We start from the raw sequence: 17,066 nt of genomic DNA, 5'->3' as shown, positions 1-17,066 counted from the left end.
ATTGACAAGATTTTTTTACACAAATGCTTGTAGAAAATGTTAATAAAAGTATTGCCAAACAAGCTCTTCGAAATTCGGAGATTTTTATTTATAATTTTGTTTTTTAATTTTTTGGTTCAACATTACAACTACATTTTTGACATTTATTTGCACCAACAGCCCTGTTAAGTTGGCTTCGTACGAATTGTCAATTTATAAAGGAATATCAGAGTCAAATTTGAATTTGGACGCCGTTCTCCTTTATTATTTTTCAATAAAAGAAGCCAACTTAACATGCCAAGCCTGAAAGTCCTCTTATGTGTCTCCCCCATTATTCTGGATGGCAATTCCACGTGAATCTACTCGCTCTTCCCCTCCGACTTATTTTAAACAACATTTCCCAGTGATTTTTTCTCGCATTCTCGCTTTCGCCTTATTCTGCATAAAGTTGGAAACCGAAAAATTCGCTTTTGGGAAAAATTAGTTATTCTTGATTATTGGGAGAATGAGATGACATTTTGTACGATATTTTTCGCTAATAAATTTAAAGGGAGCTGCCTACAAAAACAATAGGTAATAAATATTTTTATGAAAAATATCTAAAATGTCTATGACGATTTACAATATTTGGTATGTTCCCGTACTGCAAGAATCTACTAATTTTTACTACGATAACACTTTTTTTTCCAAAATAGTGAGAACTAGTAGATTCTTGCAGTACGGGAACATACCAATTAAATGAGTGTGTGCACATTTTTAACTCGAATACAACAAATAAATGCCTATTGATAACGATGCATGCTCATCTAAATATTGCCATAGAATGTATAAAGGCAATAAGGAATATTGAAGCCTAGTTTGATGCATTTTAGAGGCGAAATACAGACATTTTAGGTGAGGATCTGTCTCTCAAGAAAAAACAAAGTAGCAATGGAGGGATTTTGGATATATGTTTATTATAAATGGCAATGGAAAATGTATAAAATTCTGGATCAATTTAAAATAAAATATTGTAGCATTGTATAATTATTACACAACAACAACAGCAACTAATATTTTTTTAAAAGAATGACATAATTATACAAGGTAGTCTCATGTAGTCATATGTTTCCAATTTTTTCATAAATTTCCCTTTGACAGTGCTCAGCCTTTAAAATTTAAACGAAAATATCTTCCTTAGAAATGTACGCATATTCAGTGGCAAAAATTGCTAAATAATTTATATTTATAAGTATTTTCAAATTCCCTGTCTTTAAAACTTATAAATATAAGACCTAACAACCATGGTTAAATCCATGGTATAATAATAGAAGGTAACAGCAAGTGTTGTTGTACAAAAAACGATACAACAACCACATGGAAATTTGTTGTTGTAAGTTCTACTAGTGTCAACTCATTTGACAGAAAAATGTAAACAAACAAACCAATTATCATCAAATTATTTTTATTTTGAAAATTAAATATTTTCGAATCCTCAAAATAAAAATTGAAAAACATGAATGAAAATCTTTCAAATTTATATTTCTATCGCTTCCACATATTTCCTATAATTGAGCCATTGTCATATATATGTGTAACACATATGAAAATGCTGGGAATAGCGAGTTATTCCTTGAAGAAAGATTTGCTTCCTCAAACTTTCCCAGCAGGCAGATTGAGTAAATTGAATACAAGAGCACATTTAATAAAGAACAATTTCAAATTGTATGCGTTCCCAATTTTCCTGTTGGGTGATTTTTAAAAACATAATTTGTCAAATTCATATTGACACTAGTATTACGTTGGAATCAAATCAGCTGGGATTTGCTGTTACTTTTTTTAATTGTACCATGGGTTAAATCTTGAGAGCAATGTTCAGCTTCAGAAAATATATTTTGTTTAATTTATTGAAAATTTTCCAATCGACATAGTCCTGATTTAGATTAGGCGAGTTTACTTGAGGCAATTATTATCTTTCTCTTTTGAACTTGCTTCATGCGTCTACACAAGGCAATTCGGTTTCAAAAATATTTCTTTTTTGACAATATTCTTGATTGATATTTCAAATTAGTGACACTACAAACAAAATACACAAAACGAATTGCCAGAAAATTGTCGGTACGAGCAATTTTTTTCAATTTCTATTCCCTTGCCCCTCTCTCGAGCAAACAAAGACTTGCCGCAAGTAAACTCGCATAATCTAAATTCAGACATACATACAATTTTATGTAATTCAATTTTTATATTATTTAAATGGTCTGTTCCCGTACAGCAAGAATCTACTACTTTTTACTACGATAACGAATTTTCCTTTATGATATCGAAGGAAGTAGTAAAATCGAGAAGATTATTGCAGTACGGGAACAGACCAAAAATTGATAGATGAGTTCCAAATTAAAAAGGGTTGCCATAATTAAATTCTCAAATGAGACTACCTTCTGTAATAATGCCATGCTGTGTATTTTAAATTGACAGAAGAAGCCACTTTATAAATAGTCGACTTTTTGTAATTCACCTTATGTGGCTCTACTTTGTATTATTGCATCATGGACTTTGTCAGGGTGTATTTAAAAAGATGTGTGCATAGGAAACAACATTATTGTTATAGAAAATAAATTGGTCATAGATTTTTTTCGGAAAATATATAAAAACATTAAGCAAACCACCTATATAAACAATCTGTTGTATTATTGTGGCAAAATGACACAATTTAAATCATTTCTTATTTTTTCTTGTACTTTTTGGAACCAATTTAGAATAAAATCATTGAAAATATTATTGGAAGTGAAGACTTTAATATATTATGACAATTTACTTTACAAAAATGTAAAAAAAAGACTGATTGTCACTTACACCTTAAGATTTTTGCAATCTTAGCTACTCTGAAAAGTTGCAGCAATTACAATTTGCTGTTTGTATCTACTTTTACTACTATATAAGGATTTATTTAACTATATAAAATATAATTGACAATTTAATCCTATTGGGTTCACGAAATCCGGTACAATGTTATGCCATGTTCTGACGGGCATTCGAACAACGTAGTTCGCTCTCAGAATTACGTATATGAATTAACCCGTTCATACAACACTATTCCTAATTCATGTCATCAGAGTTTTTTTATTTTAAACTTTTGCGTGAATAACATATGGATCTAAATAGAAAAAATAAGTTTATTTCTCCTGACTATAATATCAACCCCTATCTCTTTACTTTTAATTCATGTTTTCTGAAAATATTGTGGTTTTCAATACATTTTTATATTTTCTCAACTCAAATGTCACATTTAATAAATTTTTTGAATTTTTGTTTGGGTTTCCCCACTTTTGTTTCTCGTTTTGTACGCTAATTGGAACCAAGGAAAGAAATGCATATTGCATTATGTAGACAAGAAAATTTACATACTTCTGCATATATAAAAACGAGAATTTTGGTTACTTTTCATTCATCATTTTCAATTTTACTAAAAAAGTTTGAAAAGTTTAAAAATTTTTTCATGCTGTCAAAATTAATTTATTTTTGATAAATTCTTCCAATTGTTAGAGATGGGACAAAATTCTTGGTGATACAGAGAGTGATTCGAATTGGCAATTTTGTATGGGGAACTAAGTAATTACTTCATAATTAAGGGTCGAACAACGAATGAGAGAGCGAACAATGCTTGTCTGTACATGGCATTAACATATATGGCGGAATATATTTTTCATATAAGAATGCAAGAATCTATTACTTCTTACTACGAAAATAGAGTTCCCTTTATAAAACCGAAAAATATAGTAAAAATTAGTCAATTACTGTATTATATATATATATATATATATGCATTCATATTTACTATGTTACGTTCTCAATAATTACGATGAACATCACAATATATGTCATCATTTCTCAGTTCTTGAACATTTTACCTTCAAATAAGAAGAAGAATATTTACTGAAATTGTAATTCACTGTGAGTGCATGCATTATAACGAGCTGGAGTCGGAAGAAGAAGAAGGCGGTGAACATGGCCAGATACTTGGGGTTATTTAACAATTTTTATAAATATTCACTTACGAATTCCATCACAAAAAATGTTGTCTGCCCCCAAATTAGTCCCGTCTTAAATATTGTGCGACAGACCAGCTTCTTCAACAAGCTGCCGGCAGAACATTTATGGAAAGGTGTTACCGCTGTAAGTAATGCTGGTAAGAAGCGTGGCAGAGGAAAAGGTACAGGAAAAAAGGTCGCCAAGGATTTGAATCGTGGCCAAGCAATTGGTTTCGGCAAGAAAAATGTAGTTTGGCCCGGCCTTAATTCACCGATAATCAGAGGCAAGGAAATTGTAAAGCAACAATCGCTGCCGGAAGATCCGGAAAGAGAAAAGAACATTCTCAAGTTGAGAGATTCCTATGGAGGTTTCCGTCAGATAAAAGTAAGTCCTATTGATCGTGGCTGGTCCGGATCAAAATTGCCTGGGCGCAGTATTGGAGCTCCTGAGGGTGAGAGTGAAGACTCCTTTGAAGGTTTCGATACTCGCGTTCTTGAGAACAAAATCGTTTTCATCATGAAGGGCAACATGGGTCGCACAAGACGATTCTCCGTTATGAGTGTTACTGGCAATGGAAACGGTCTGGCTGGTTTCGCTACCGCCAAAGCACCAGAAGCTCGCACGGCATTGAGAAAATCTAAAAACAGAGCTGGTCAGAAATTAATGAAATTTGAACTCTGCGATAATCGTACAGTGTTCCATGACTTCTATTGTGCATTCGGAAAGACAAAAATATTTGTATCGAAAAAACCCGAAGGATATGGCCTAGTCTGCCACCGCGGTATCCAGACAATTTGTAAGGTATTGGGTATTAAGGATTTGCATGCCAAAGTTGTTGGCTCGACCAACATCCAACACATTGTAAAGGCCTTCTTTATTGGCCTGCTGCAGCAGCGAACACACGATCAAATCGCAGAGGAGAAAAAATTACATCTGGTTGAATTCTCCAATGATAAAAGTGGTCTACCAAATGTTCGCGCCTTCGCCAAAGATTGTCGTAAACCCGAAGAAATTGCAAAGGATGAAATAATGGACTTTACACAATACGTCCTGGGCGATAAGATTGTATTGAAAAAGAAGAAATTCGAACCATTCTACACAAATACGGTGGGTCATCAGTTGTATCTCAAGAAGAGAGATCCCCTACGAAATCAAGAGCAAGTTAAAATCGATATGTTGGTAAATTATAATAAAATTGGAAGTTTTTTAACCGATAAAGATATACAATAGGAAATATTTTCAGCTGTTGTTCATGTTATTAAATAATAAATTTTTAAGAAATAAAATATATTAAACGAAATAGGATTGTGTTCCATAATTGGTATTTGGTTTTCATTTAACATTCAACACATATGTGTGGATTGGTTTGTGGATCTTCGGCCAAATTTCCAAGAGCCATTCACCAAAACGTAGGTAGGTGGTTTATGCGTGTACTAAATACTTCCGAAAAAATCTCAACGACGAATCGATAAATAAGCAATGGGTTATAAATCTTAGTTAATATAGCCTCTTAATAAATGATTATTTGACAGTTTAGCCGCATTCTCCATCCGAAGAGGATTTATTTGCATTACGACTTATTTGAAGATGAAAATTCCAATCCTTAGTGACAATTTGCTTGTAAGCATGATTAATAAATTACGTGATCTATTTATTTGATAGATCCACGGTTAAATGTTGTTTTTACTAGCTGGACACGGAGTATAAATAGCGTAATCATATTACGGACTTGATGAAATTGAATTGAAATACGTCGATAAAAGCATGAACCACAAATAATGCTGCTATTGGCCGCAAGATGGCTTTAATATATTTACAACAAATAAGTAATTAAATGGTGATACTTTGTGACGATGGCCCCGTTATTTTTGATGAGACGATATTTGATATTGAGCTAGAAGAAAATCTTTTCTGTCAACAATCCTAACTTTACGGGAAGTTCAAAAACTAATCTTGTGGTAGCGGCCGTGTCTAGAATCCGTGATGAAGCAGTAGCCAGCGGTGGTTTCAATATTTTGAAGTTCTACCTGTGGGAATTTCGACCTGTTTCTACAGGGGTATATGCTAGGTTTGAAAATTGTTTAGCGAAAAAGTGTTCCATGTCACGATTCTATGACAGTTTCGTATCTCGGACTTGGCATAGAAACATCTATATAGAAATAATTATAGACACTTTCTGACCAATGGTTCAATGTTACGTTTGAAGTCTATGAAAAGAATCCGTACTTGGTGTAATCTGTGAATCCGTGTGTCCTGGATATCTAGTCATGTTTAGACAATATTTAACTGATAAGGATATAGACCAGAAATACGACCTAAAGCAACTTTTACCAGATTTTCGTTTATAACCAGAATCCATCTTTCAGGCCACAAATACTGGCGGTTTTATTCGGACAGCAATAGAACATTTTCCATAATCAAATTATTAACGTAATTATGTGCTTTTTCTATGTCCAGTGCATTGTTTTAAATTAAAATATCGTATAGGGCTGCGTCTGTCTGTCTGGGAATAAAACAATATAGATTTCTAATGAATTAAAATAAAATCACATTAACTGTATTTGTGTATTTTTAACATCACATATGTATGTTTCAGATATATAGATATACTTAAATTTATATAAATAATTATAATGAATAATGTATTATAGTAATATTTTATAATATATATAGTGATATTTTCTTTAATAAGCCGATTTACTTCTATTTGTGTTCATTATCAAATGATTATTAAATTATTCGAATAACAGCAACAAAACATTTCTGTATAAATCTTATATAACGTAAAACAAAATTATATCAACAATTATAATGTATAACAACAAAATGTAAATAACAATTTTCAAGTCATAAATAATATGCGATGCAGATTTGTTATTTTATTTCTATCTTCGTCGTCATCATCATCATCGACTGGGAGGATAGGTAGATGTTTTTCAAATAAATATGCTTTTTTATTTCTGCATCTTTCTTATTTTAATGGGGCCTCGATAACAACAGGTTTTCGTCGTTGCACCACATAATATATTAGACATAGCGCTGCCACACCAATGCCACCAAACAAGGCAGCCCAATGGATGATGTCCAGCGTTTTAAGGGTATTGATGACACGTTTTTTAAAGAATGCCACCATTTCATCGTTCAATTGGATACCCTGTAGAGTAGAAAGTCAAATAAAAATCATTTTTTTATTTTGAAAGAAAAATATTGTGATTCGGGGGGAATAGAATGAGTCTATTGCTATAAATGAAGATTATGTTCATGAATATGCACTTTGCATTTTGAGAAACACAAGGAGTTAAAAAATGTAAGGGTAAATATAAAAAACAAAATTAAAATAGAATATGTACATATATTATATTATTATTATAATTGTGATAACAGCTTTTAGCTGACCTATGAAGATAGAATACTTACCTCTTCTACCCATATAGCCGGCATTAGAGATGTTGTTAGATTTTCTGTAATGGTTATACGATTGATGCTCTTCAAAAACATATTGAACTGCACGCGTTTTCCTCCCTGCAGAGGAGTACCAGTCAACTGAAATTAAAATGAATAAAAATCATTAAAATAAATGATAAAATAAAAATAATTGTTTTGTTCTGGAATCATTATATCGATACATTAAATGTGGTTTCAAGATCGGGCGTATCGAACTTTATGTATCCACCGCCACTAGTCGTATTTTAATATATAACTCTGAAATTTTGCACAGACATTTCAATTACTTTTAGAATGTTGGTATAGCCCACATATAATAGAAATTCCCAATATTCGGTATTTTAGGATGCCAGCGAATTGGCTGTAATATATATTGAGTCCAACGCGAGTGTCTGGTATTTTTCTTCTAAAGCCCCGATAGATTTCAAGTATTTTGAATGTCTACTTCATGTTGGAGGGAATAACAGATTGGGCTATGCCGAATTATATTGAAAATTCGAAATACCGAATATCAACTGGTATCCATAACCAAAAATGTAATCGATATCGACTGGGGCTGAAATTGGGTATTAAATCAAGGTTGGTGTGAAGGGATTTATAAAATAATATCATAAAATTGGATATATGGAACATTCTAATTGTGTAGGTTTGTGATAAGAGGACGGTTTTAGGAAATCCCTACTATAAATATTTTTAACTTTAGAATAGGAGTCTAACTCGAGGTGAGAAGGTGGGTTAATATGTTTTATAGCTAGAATCTGACATGTAAGCATTCTGTATGTGAGTGGCGTGTATTGTGAGTGTATTAATAAAAAATGTATTAGAATTAGGAATTCGTACTAGGAGTCTCCTATAGTGTTGGGTAGGTATTGTGGAAACCAAAAGCATTGGATGGTAGTATATATATATATATGTAGTTTTTGCTGAACCAATGGAGATTGAATCCTCAACTTTAAGAGGGTTGGTATAAGGATCTGGTTTTGGAAATACCAAATGATAAAAGATTTAGTACGAACGAGTTTGGTGGGAACGAATAGAAATGTAACCTCCAACAATGCCTCACTATATTTTTTGGAAATGTTTAATAAATAAACTACTAAATTTAGTAGAAGTGGTATTCAGTTGCCACATTAAGGTAATGTGTTTTAAGATTTTAATTATAGGCTTTCTAGTACAGTAATTGTACAAAATATACGATAATGTACACAATTAGCTGCCATTGTATTTTATGAAACGAATATAACTTTATCATTGGCATATTCGGTGTGATACATTTGGTATGATCACAGCTATAGTAGGGATTCACAGCTATTGTTGGAATTCAGACAGTTCGATGACTCATGATATTTATCCAATTTTAAAGTTTTATTTTGTGTATTTATCGAGCATAAGGAAACAAGATTGACCAATAGATGACAAGAACAGTTACATGGTATACCGACATTAGATTAGAATTGCATATATAATTTGTAAAGTGTTGAAATAAAATTCTTAGAGCTCTTCTTTTATATACCCGTCCGACTTTGTTCATTTGCTTATTGGCTTCCCTTCCTGCATTTCAAGTTCGAGGTCTTTTAGAATCTCACTCATTGATTGTAAAATTTGGGGATAGAAGAAAAGGGATTCTGAAATTCTTCATTTTATTATCAATATGCTGTACAGTGGAATTCGACTGTTAACCATTTTAATGAATCGAAATACATATTATGTACATATGTATTTTGCTTTACTTACATGTTGAACATCGACGAATGTTTGATGTATTCGAGCATCCGGTTTCAGACCTTTTATTGTTTTCGTATATTCATTGGAGGCGCCAAGCATATGCGGTAGAGTCAATATGACAGGAGCATCTAGAAATACAATACGAAAAAATACAATTAAATTAATAGGCATATATGAATAATATGAAAATATTTTATGATATTTATTGTAGCAATGCATGAGATATTGATTTAAAGAGTTCGTTGTCTCGGTTAACTGAAGTAAAGATAGAATATTTTGTTGCTGTGTTTTAAAACAAAATTGTTGTTGGCCTTTTTAAATTGAATTGCATTTTTAAATGCAAAACATTTTAAATACCCCAGCAAAATTTATTAATTAAGTTTTATTATCGACTTGCATTGGATTGCCTTGACAAAGGCTTAAAACAACAAAAAAACACAAACAATTCTAGAGAAGAATGTGAAATTCTTGATGGCAAAAAGTCGATATCAGTTAATAAACAATTAAAACGTTTAATATTAATTATTAAGGTGTGAATTTGTAAACAGAAAAAAAGGGAATTTGATGTTTATTAAATTGTTGTGTAAATTTGATTTTTATACTTCAGGCGCCATGGAATGAGTCTTTTCATTCCAAGGAAATATTTGTAGTGAAATGCGAATGTGTGTTTGTCGTAAATCGAGGAAGTGACCTATTTTAAAGGATTTTTATAAAGCAACATTTTACTTTGTGGCCGAGATATAATTGCCTTTACTTTTATTGTCTGATAGCTAATGCGAACCTTAAGAATACCAAAGGTTCCAAAAAATTAAATTACTCAACCAATAAATATATTTCTGGAGATATTCTTTATTATTTATTGTTTGCCTAAAAATGTATATAGCAAATCTCGTATAAAAGGTGTAGTTAATGATTTCCGCATTTGAATGTACTATAAATATTTAATTGTTCTTATCAAAAAAGATCTCATACCAAATTTTATTATTTCAGCTAATAAAATGTTTCAACTTGTTGTTGTTCTTCTAACCACACATTTAATTGAAATATCCACTTAAAAACACTTAACAATAACTTAATAAAACAAATTCTGACATTTAATATTAGTGGTGTGTTATCGTTTATGAAATTATCTATTATAGGAGGTAATTTATCAATTTTATTGTGGTACGACCGGTAGTTGTTGGAAGAGTGAATCCAGTTTTATTTTATAATTTTCTATTGTGGGAGTTGGGAGAGATTTCACTTGACCACGAGTGAAGGGTATTCTAATTGGTTTATGGGTAATAAATAATAAACATGTACACTAATTTCTTTGAACATAGTATTTAGTACATGATATTTTACCCCAAAAGTTTCAGAATTAAATCTCAAATGCACCCTAGACATGACTAGAGATGATATAAATCGCAGACAGCTCATGATTTTTGATATATACGAGGTGTGATAATATCAATTTTCGAATTTCGTGGTGTTCGATTTTCGTATTTTTATACCTTTTAACCCACTGTGGCACAGGGTATTATGTCTTTGTGAATATGTTTGTAACATGCAAGTAGAAACGAGATAGACCTATGGTTACTTTTGATAATATGCATAGAATCACTTTCAGAGTCGATTTATGTATATCCGTCTGTCCATGTAAAATTGTAAACAATGGACAGGTCACATTTATTATCCGAGTGAGAAGAAATTTGACGTTTATTTGGACCAATGCTAACCCTATTTTAGAAAATCGGTTCTGAATTAAATATAGATATATTTTCGTCCAATTCAGAATTCAAACATGAGCTGTTGAGTATACTTAGAAGGGCGCTCCAAAAGTATTTCGATCATTTCAAAAACGTTGTCATAAGTTTTCCATTTAAAAATCTTGATCGATTTTAGGTACCTTCAATGACCACCTTGTGGTGGAGAAAACAAATATGGCTCAACGTCTGTTTGTCTAAATTACAACGGAGCACTCGGAATATCTAAGATATAGCTTTGCACATACTACACTTTACACGTTTTGGTATAGCCATGGAACAATTAGTCCATGGCACAATGAAAATGTAGTCCATTTAGATCAGCTGATGTCTTGATTAACTGTCAAAGTGCGTAATTTCTACTTGCATTCGATGTGCAATGTTGCCAACTATGTGAAATATTATATGAAACAATTTGACAGAAGGTCGAGACAAAAACAAAGGTTTTTGTTGTGATACATCACCTTATTATTGCATCATGAATTAGTCCATCTGACGATTCGATTAACTATCAAAGTGTGCAGTATCTACTTGAATTCGATTTGCAATGTTGCCAACCATGTGAATTATTACTATAAAAAATTTGACAGATGGTCGGGACAAAAACAAATGTTTTTCTTTCGATACATCACCTTATTATTATAGTGTATAGTCCATGATGCAATAATAAGGTGATGTATCACAACAACAACCTATGTTTTTGTCTCGATTATCTGTCAAATTTTTCCATATAATATTTCAAATGGTTGGCAACACTGCACAACGAATTCAAGTAGAAATTACCCACTTTGACAGTTAATCAAGACATCAGTTGCGCTTAATGGACTACCTATTCATTGTGCCATGGTATAGTCTCTACCAAGACCTATTATTTTTTATACATATTTTTCATCAAGTCTAATTTTAAAAATTTTAACGTTATTTAAATTATGACAGCAAACTTAAGAAGCAGCTGATGTCCCTGGATGACCTTATTAATAGGCATTGGTTTATACCATTGGTTTACTCGAGTTTACTGAAAGAATTTTATTCAGTAAGATTTTGCAAACACAGCCATTTTTGGATCAGCTGTTTTATGACCAAACACAAAAAATTTTTCAAAACATTGTTTTTTTTTTTTTAATTTGCAAAGTTCAATTTGAAATTAAGTTGTATACAAATTACAGAAAATGGAAGAAAATTCGTAAGTAATGCAAAGTTTCATTAAATTAGAAATTAATTCTTTATATTTTAGGCAAATTTCAGAAAGAGGGCAATGTATTGATGCAGGAAGCTTAAAGGTTCCCGAAGGACATAATACATCAAAATTTCTTTTATTGTCCATTTTATTTTTAATATTAAATGCAATACAAATAATTGTGTTTTTTCTTGAATCAGCTGTTTATTTGCTGAATCTTACTAAATATTGTTTACTTTTCTCAGTATTATCGCAAATGAGAGTAAAAACGGCTTACTCTCTGAACTAGAACTTACAGAGTAAATGTTATTGGAAAAGTTACTGGAAAAGTAAAGAAAAAATTGACAGATGGTCGAGATAAAAACAAAGGTTTTTGTTTTGATACATCACCTTATTATTGCTTGGCACAATAAATAATTGTCAATGTGCGAAATTTCTACTTGAATTCGATGTGCAAGGTTGCCAACCATATGAAATAATATAAGGAAACATTTGACAGATGGTCGAGAGTGATACATCACTTTATTATTGAATCCTGGTTATAGCCTCATATAAAGGTCCCGATTGTTTGTGGTAGGTAATTTGGTGATCGCAAACGCATTTTTAAATTAGTATTCTGGTTTATTCGTGACAAGGGTTTGACAAAAGACATAAAATATGGACATTGCTCCAAAATGTATATATAACGATTGTGTGTGCTCGAGTTTGTAATAACTAGAAAGATTGGTCATAGGCCCACACTGACTACCTGAATCCATCCGTCCATTTGTTCATTATAAAAATTCTCAAACTGCTTTGCTTAAATTATTTTGTATCATGTGCTTGCCATATAACATTGTTGTAATTGTTATTTAAAACACTTCGTATAAATTATATAACAAATTATATTTACAAATCTCACAATAATTCTAAGCACCCCAAAATACTTTAAAACTCAGAATCAATCATTATTAGTATTCAATGCGATGACCGAAACATATCCCTGAATATTAACATTGACAACAAATTAACAGTAACAACAACAAATTCGAAGGCAACAAAATTGATCGATACTTTCAATTTCATTAAGAAAAATGTTCACGAAATAACTTCACTTTGTATATTTATCTTCGATGTCTATTTTTGCCTCATTCAAAGTGTTAAAATGTTAATTAGGAAGAACAAATCTTTTGTTGCGAGGTACACCAGAGTTCTTCAGAAAAATAAAATTACGAAATATAACAAGTCATGGAACAATTCACATAAAGTGGTTATATCAAAGGAAGAATAAAAGAAACAATAATATAATGAAACGAAGAAAAAACTATGATGGACTTTTACTTATATCGTGGGTGAATTTGTTTCAGATTTCTTCGGTGATTGATGCGGTACACGCTTAAAACGTACTTATTTAACACTTCAGATATTAAGTACCTGAAGTGTTAGAACCAAGAAATATAAGCACTTAAGATACTTCGAAGATGAGTCGTTTTTTTTTCAATAAAACAATCAATTTTATCAAGAATACTATTTAATGCTTTATGATGATGATGGGTTAATAAACTTATGTTTATATTTGCCACAATAATATGGGGTTATCCACAAAAAGAACACCGACTATTTTGGGATACCGTTAGATGGGACTATACCAAAACGTGGACCGATATATAACATTTTCAAATACCAAATATATTAGGAGTATCAATAATATATCAATCTTACACTCCCCGTTATAGTGGAGGGTATACAAATAATTTCAACGTAACGAAAATTAATCTGGACCTTTTTTATGGGATATGTATATAAAAACATGATCCTGTTTCGGGGATGAAGTTCTTTGTTCACGAAGTGAGTAATTTCGACTGAAACTTTCAAAATATGAACTTATATTAAGTAGCTCTGGATTTAAAATGTTCATTTATTCTTCTTCTAAATTGCAACGCCCCTTTTTTGGCACTTTAAAGGATTTGGCCAACCTTTAAAGTGACAAAAATGAGGTGAACCTTTATATGGGAATTTTGTCAAAATATGCACCTATATTGGAAATTTTCACCTTCCGGAATGACAAATAAAAGCCACATTAGTGGCTTTATATGGGGGCTTAGGACATATATCGAAATTTTTCTGAATAGATGCATATTGAAAGCCAATATGCTTTCCCTTGGGTCACCTTTATAACATTGTCAAAACATGGACCCATAAAAAATTGGCCTTTGAAGAACCCGAATAGGGTGGTAAAACCATTATATGGGGCTATGTAAATCAAAATATATGAACGTTTTTATATATTTTATTTTATAGTATTATGCACTCAGGTTTTGTTAGCTACGTAATATGTTTATATGGTCTTGAAGGCCTTGTATTACAGAAATGAATAATAAATAAATAAAATAAATAATTCCAATATTTTCTAAATAGACCATTTTCGCCCTCCAAGAACCTAGAAAATTCATCAACTTGGGACCTTTATATGCGAGCTATATAGATGTATACCATGCCTCAAAGCCCCGAAATACCAAATTACAGCCATTTTGCCGGAAAAACTGTAGCCAAATCCCATAAAAAATCGAAAAATGGGCGGGAATTCTTTTCTTTTTCTGATATATTTGCAAACAAATTTTTTTCTTCCAAGAATTGGGAACTCAAGATACAGTTACTTTGGTGCGATACAGGTACTTTTGTGGAAAACTGTGGACATAACCTTTATATGTCATCCTCCGAATGTAAATTGCAGCCCTTTTAGATTCTGACTAAGTGGAGAAACTCTCTACCGAAAATGCTTACTATTGGTTCAACTGGCTCCGATGCAATAACCCCGCTAATATTCAATATTTTCAGGATTTCGGGCCGTTTTCCTACCGAATTGATTATCAATGGGTAGAAAATCCAAAAAAAAAAAAAAAAAAATCAGTATCGCTTCATGTTTTAGATTCCTATATAACCTGATCTTCCGATTTTCGGGACGTTCTCTCGTTCAACTGGCTTCGATGTAATAACCCGCTAATATTCAATATTTTCAGGATTTCGGGCAGTTTTTCAACCGAATTGATTACCAATGGGTAGAAAATCCAAAAAATAATCAGTATCGCTTCATGTTTTAAATTCCTATATAAACTGATCTTCAGATTTAAGGGAATATTAATTATACCCTTCACCACTCTGTGGTACAGGGTATTATGTCTTTGTGCATATGTTTGTAACAGGCAAAAGGAAACGAGATAGACACATGGTTCCTTTTGAGAATATTCATAGAATCACTTTCTGAGTCGATTTATGCATGTCCGTCCGTCCGTCCGTCCGTCTGTCTGTGGATGTTAAATTGTAAACAAAGTACAGGTCGCATTTATAATCCGAATTGGATGCAATTTGGCATAGGTCACTTATTTGGCCCAAGGACGAACCCTATTGAAATTGGGAAAAATCGGCTCAGATTTAGATATAGTTCCCATATATATTTTCGTCCGATTTAATGTAAACGGTACCTATATATCTTTCGATTTGCACGAAATTTGGTACAGCGTAATGAATTGTGTCTAGAATGATGTGTGTTAAGTTTCGTGAAAATCGATTCAGATTTGGATATTTGGATATAATATATATATATATATATTTTCGTCCGATTTAAGGTAAATGGTGTACCAAAGTCCCTATATATCTTTCGATTTGCACGAAATTTGGCACAGCGTAATGATTTAGGTCTAGAATGATGTGTGTCAAGTTTCCTGAAAATCGGTTCATATATATATGCTTCGATTTGCACGAAATTTGGCACAGCGTTCTGAATTAAGTCTAAAACGATGGGTGTTAAATTTCGTGGAAATCGGTTCAGATTTAGATATAGCTCCCATATATATTTTCGTCCGATTTTCGGTAAATAGTGCACCAATGTCCCTTTGTATCCTTCGATTTGCACAAAATTTCGCATAGCGTGCTGAATTAAGTCTAGAACGATGTGTGTTAAATTTCATGAAAATCGGTTGATATTTAGATATAGCTCTCATATAAATTTTCTTCCGATTTTAGGTAAATAGTGTACCAAAGTCCCTTTGTATCCTTCGATTTGCACGAAATTTCGCATAGCGTGCTGAATTAAGCCTAGAACGATGTGTGTTAAATTTCGTGGAAATCGGTTGAGAATTAAATATAGCTCTCATATATATTTTCGTCCTATTAAATGTAAATGGTGCACTAAAGTCCTTATATATCCTTCGGTTTGCACAAAATTTGGCATAGCGTACTGAATTAAGTCTATAATGATGTGTGGTGAGTTTCGGGAAAATCGGTTTAGATTTCGACATATCTCCCATATATATTTTCGTCCGATTTTATGTAAATGGTGCACCATATATATCCTTCGATTTACACAAAATTTGGCATAGTATAATACAATATACCCAAAGTTGAGAAGGGTATCATATAGTCGGCCCAGTCCGACATTACTTCTTTCCTTACTGGTAATGATTTTTGAGACGTTCTCAAAGTGATTTATCATTTTGGTCCGCTAATTATTAAAATTGGTCCACTATATATGTACTGACATCCCCAATTTTCGGTATATAAATTAAGTTGGACTCGTTCCATCCCAATGTAATTTGATGTTTTAGTTTCTGATTTGGTAAACATCTTTCGTATCAGAAATAATAAATATTGGTCCATGCTCATTTGTAGAGCCTATTTGGAAATTTTGGGAGATTTGTCATCAAAAGTAGCAAAAATTTAGTTTGAAGTAGGTTACCAAATCTCTTAGGAAACATTATTGATATGAGTCCACTTTTTTATTAATGTTTTAATAACATGTCCTTTGCATCTTATCTAGACACATACCTAAATTCCACAAAAATAGATATCTATATATGGGCAATATTGCCAATTTTTTAATATTCCATTTTCAAAAAATCAGCTTTTTTGTTTTTGTGGCACATCTTTGATTTTTGGTACACATATAGAGAAAAATGTTCTGACCCCGAAACCGTTCGCGATCAAATTTTTGGTTGATGCGCGCAAAAGTT

At 32.0% G+C, this 17,066-nt stretch overlaps 2 protein-coding genes across 2 annotated transcripts in view; one reads left to right on the top strand and one right to left on the bottom strand.

The window, feature by feature from the left end:
- Window positions 1–3,944: 3,944 nt before the first annotated feature.
- LOC133336376 (small ribosomal subunit protein uS5m) lies at window positions 3,945–5,220 on the top strand. The gene has a single exon (XM_061544672.1). The coding sequence runs from the start codon at window positions 3,964–3,966 to the stop codon at window positions 5,215–5,217; it is 1,254 nt and encodes a 417-aa protein (XP_061400656.1). The 5' UTR covers window positions 3,945–3,963; the 3' UTR covers window positions 5,218–5,220.
- A 1,738-nt stretch (window positions 5,221–6,958) lies between these two features.
- The window catches only part of LOC133336378 (sensory neuron membrane protein 2), a 49,975-nt gene continuing 39,867 nt past the window's right edge, over window positions 6,959–17,066 (bottom strand). Inside the window, exons 6-8 of the mRNA XM_061544674.1 lie at window positions 9,166–9,284; window positions 7,405–7,530; window positions 6,959–7,141 (exon numbers count right to left, since the gene is read on the bottom strand). Coding sequence (XP_061400658.1) covers window positions 6,959–7,141; window positions 7,405–7,530; window positions 9,166–9,284 — 428 coding nt within the window. The remainder of the gene's footprint in view (window positions 7,142–7,404; window positions 7,531–9,165; window positions 9,285–17,066) is intronic.

Source organism: Musca vetustissima, unplaced genomic scaffold (assembly GCF_032173495.1).
Source record: "Musca vetustissima isolate MV318-11 ecotype Yass unplaced genomic scaffold, APGP_CSIRO_Mvet_v1 utg52584, whole genome shotgun sequence".
Taxonomy (NCBI): Eukaryota; Metazoa; Arthropoda; class Insecta; order Diptera; family Muscidae; genus Musca; species Musca vetustissima.
Note: the sequence above shows the minus strand (reverse complement) of the source record. Positions and strands in the feature narration are given on the sequence as shown.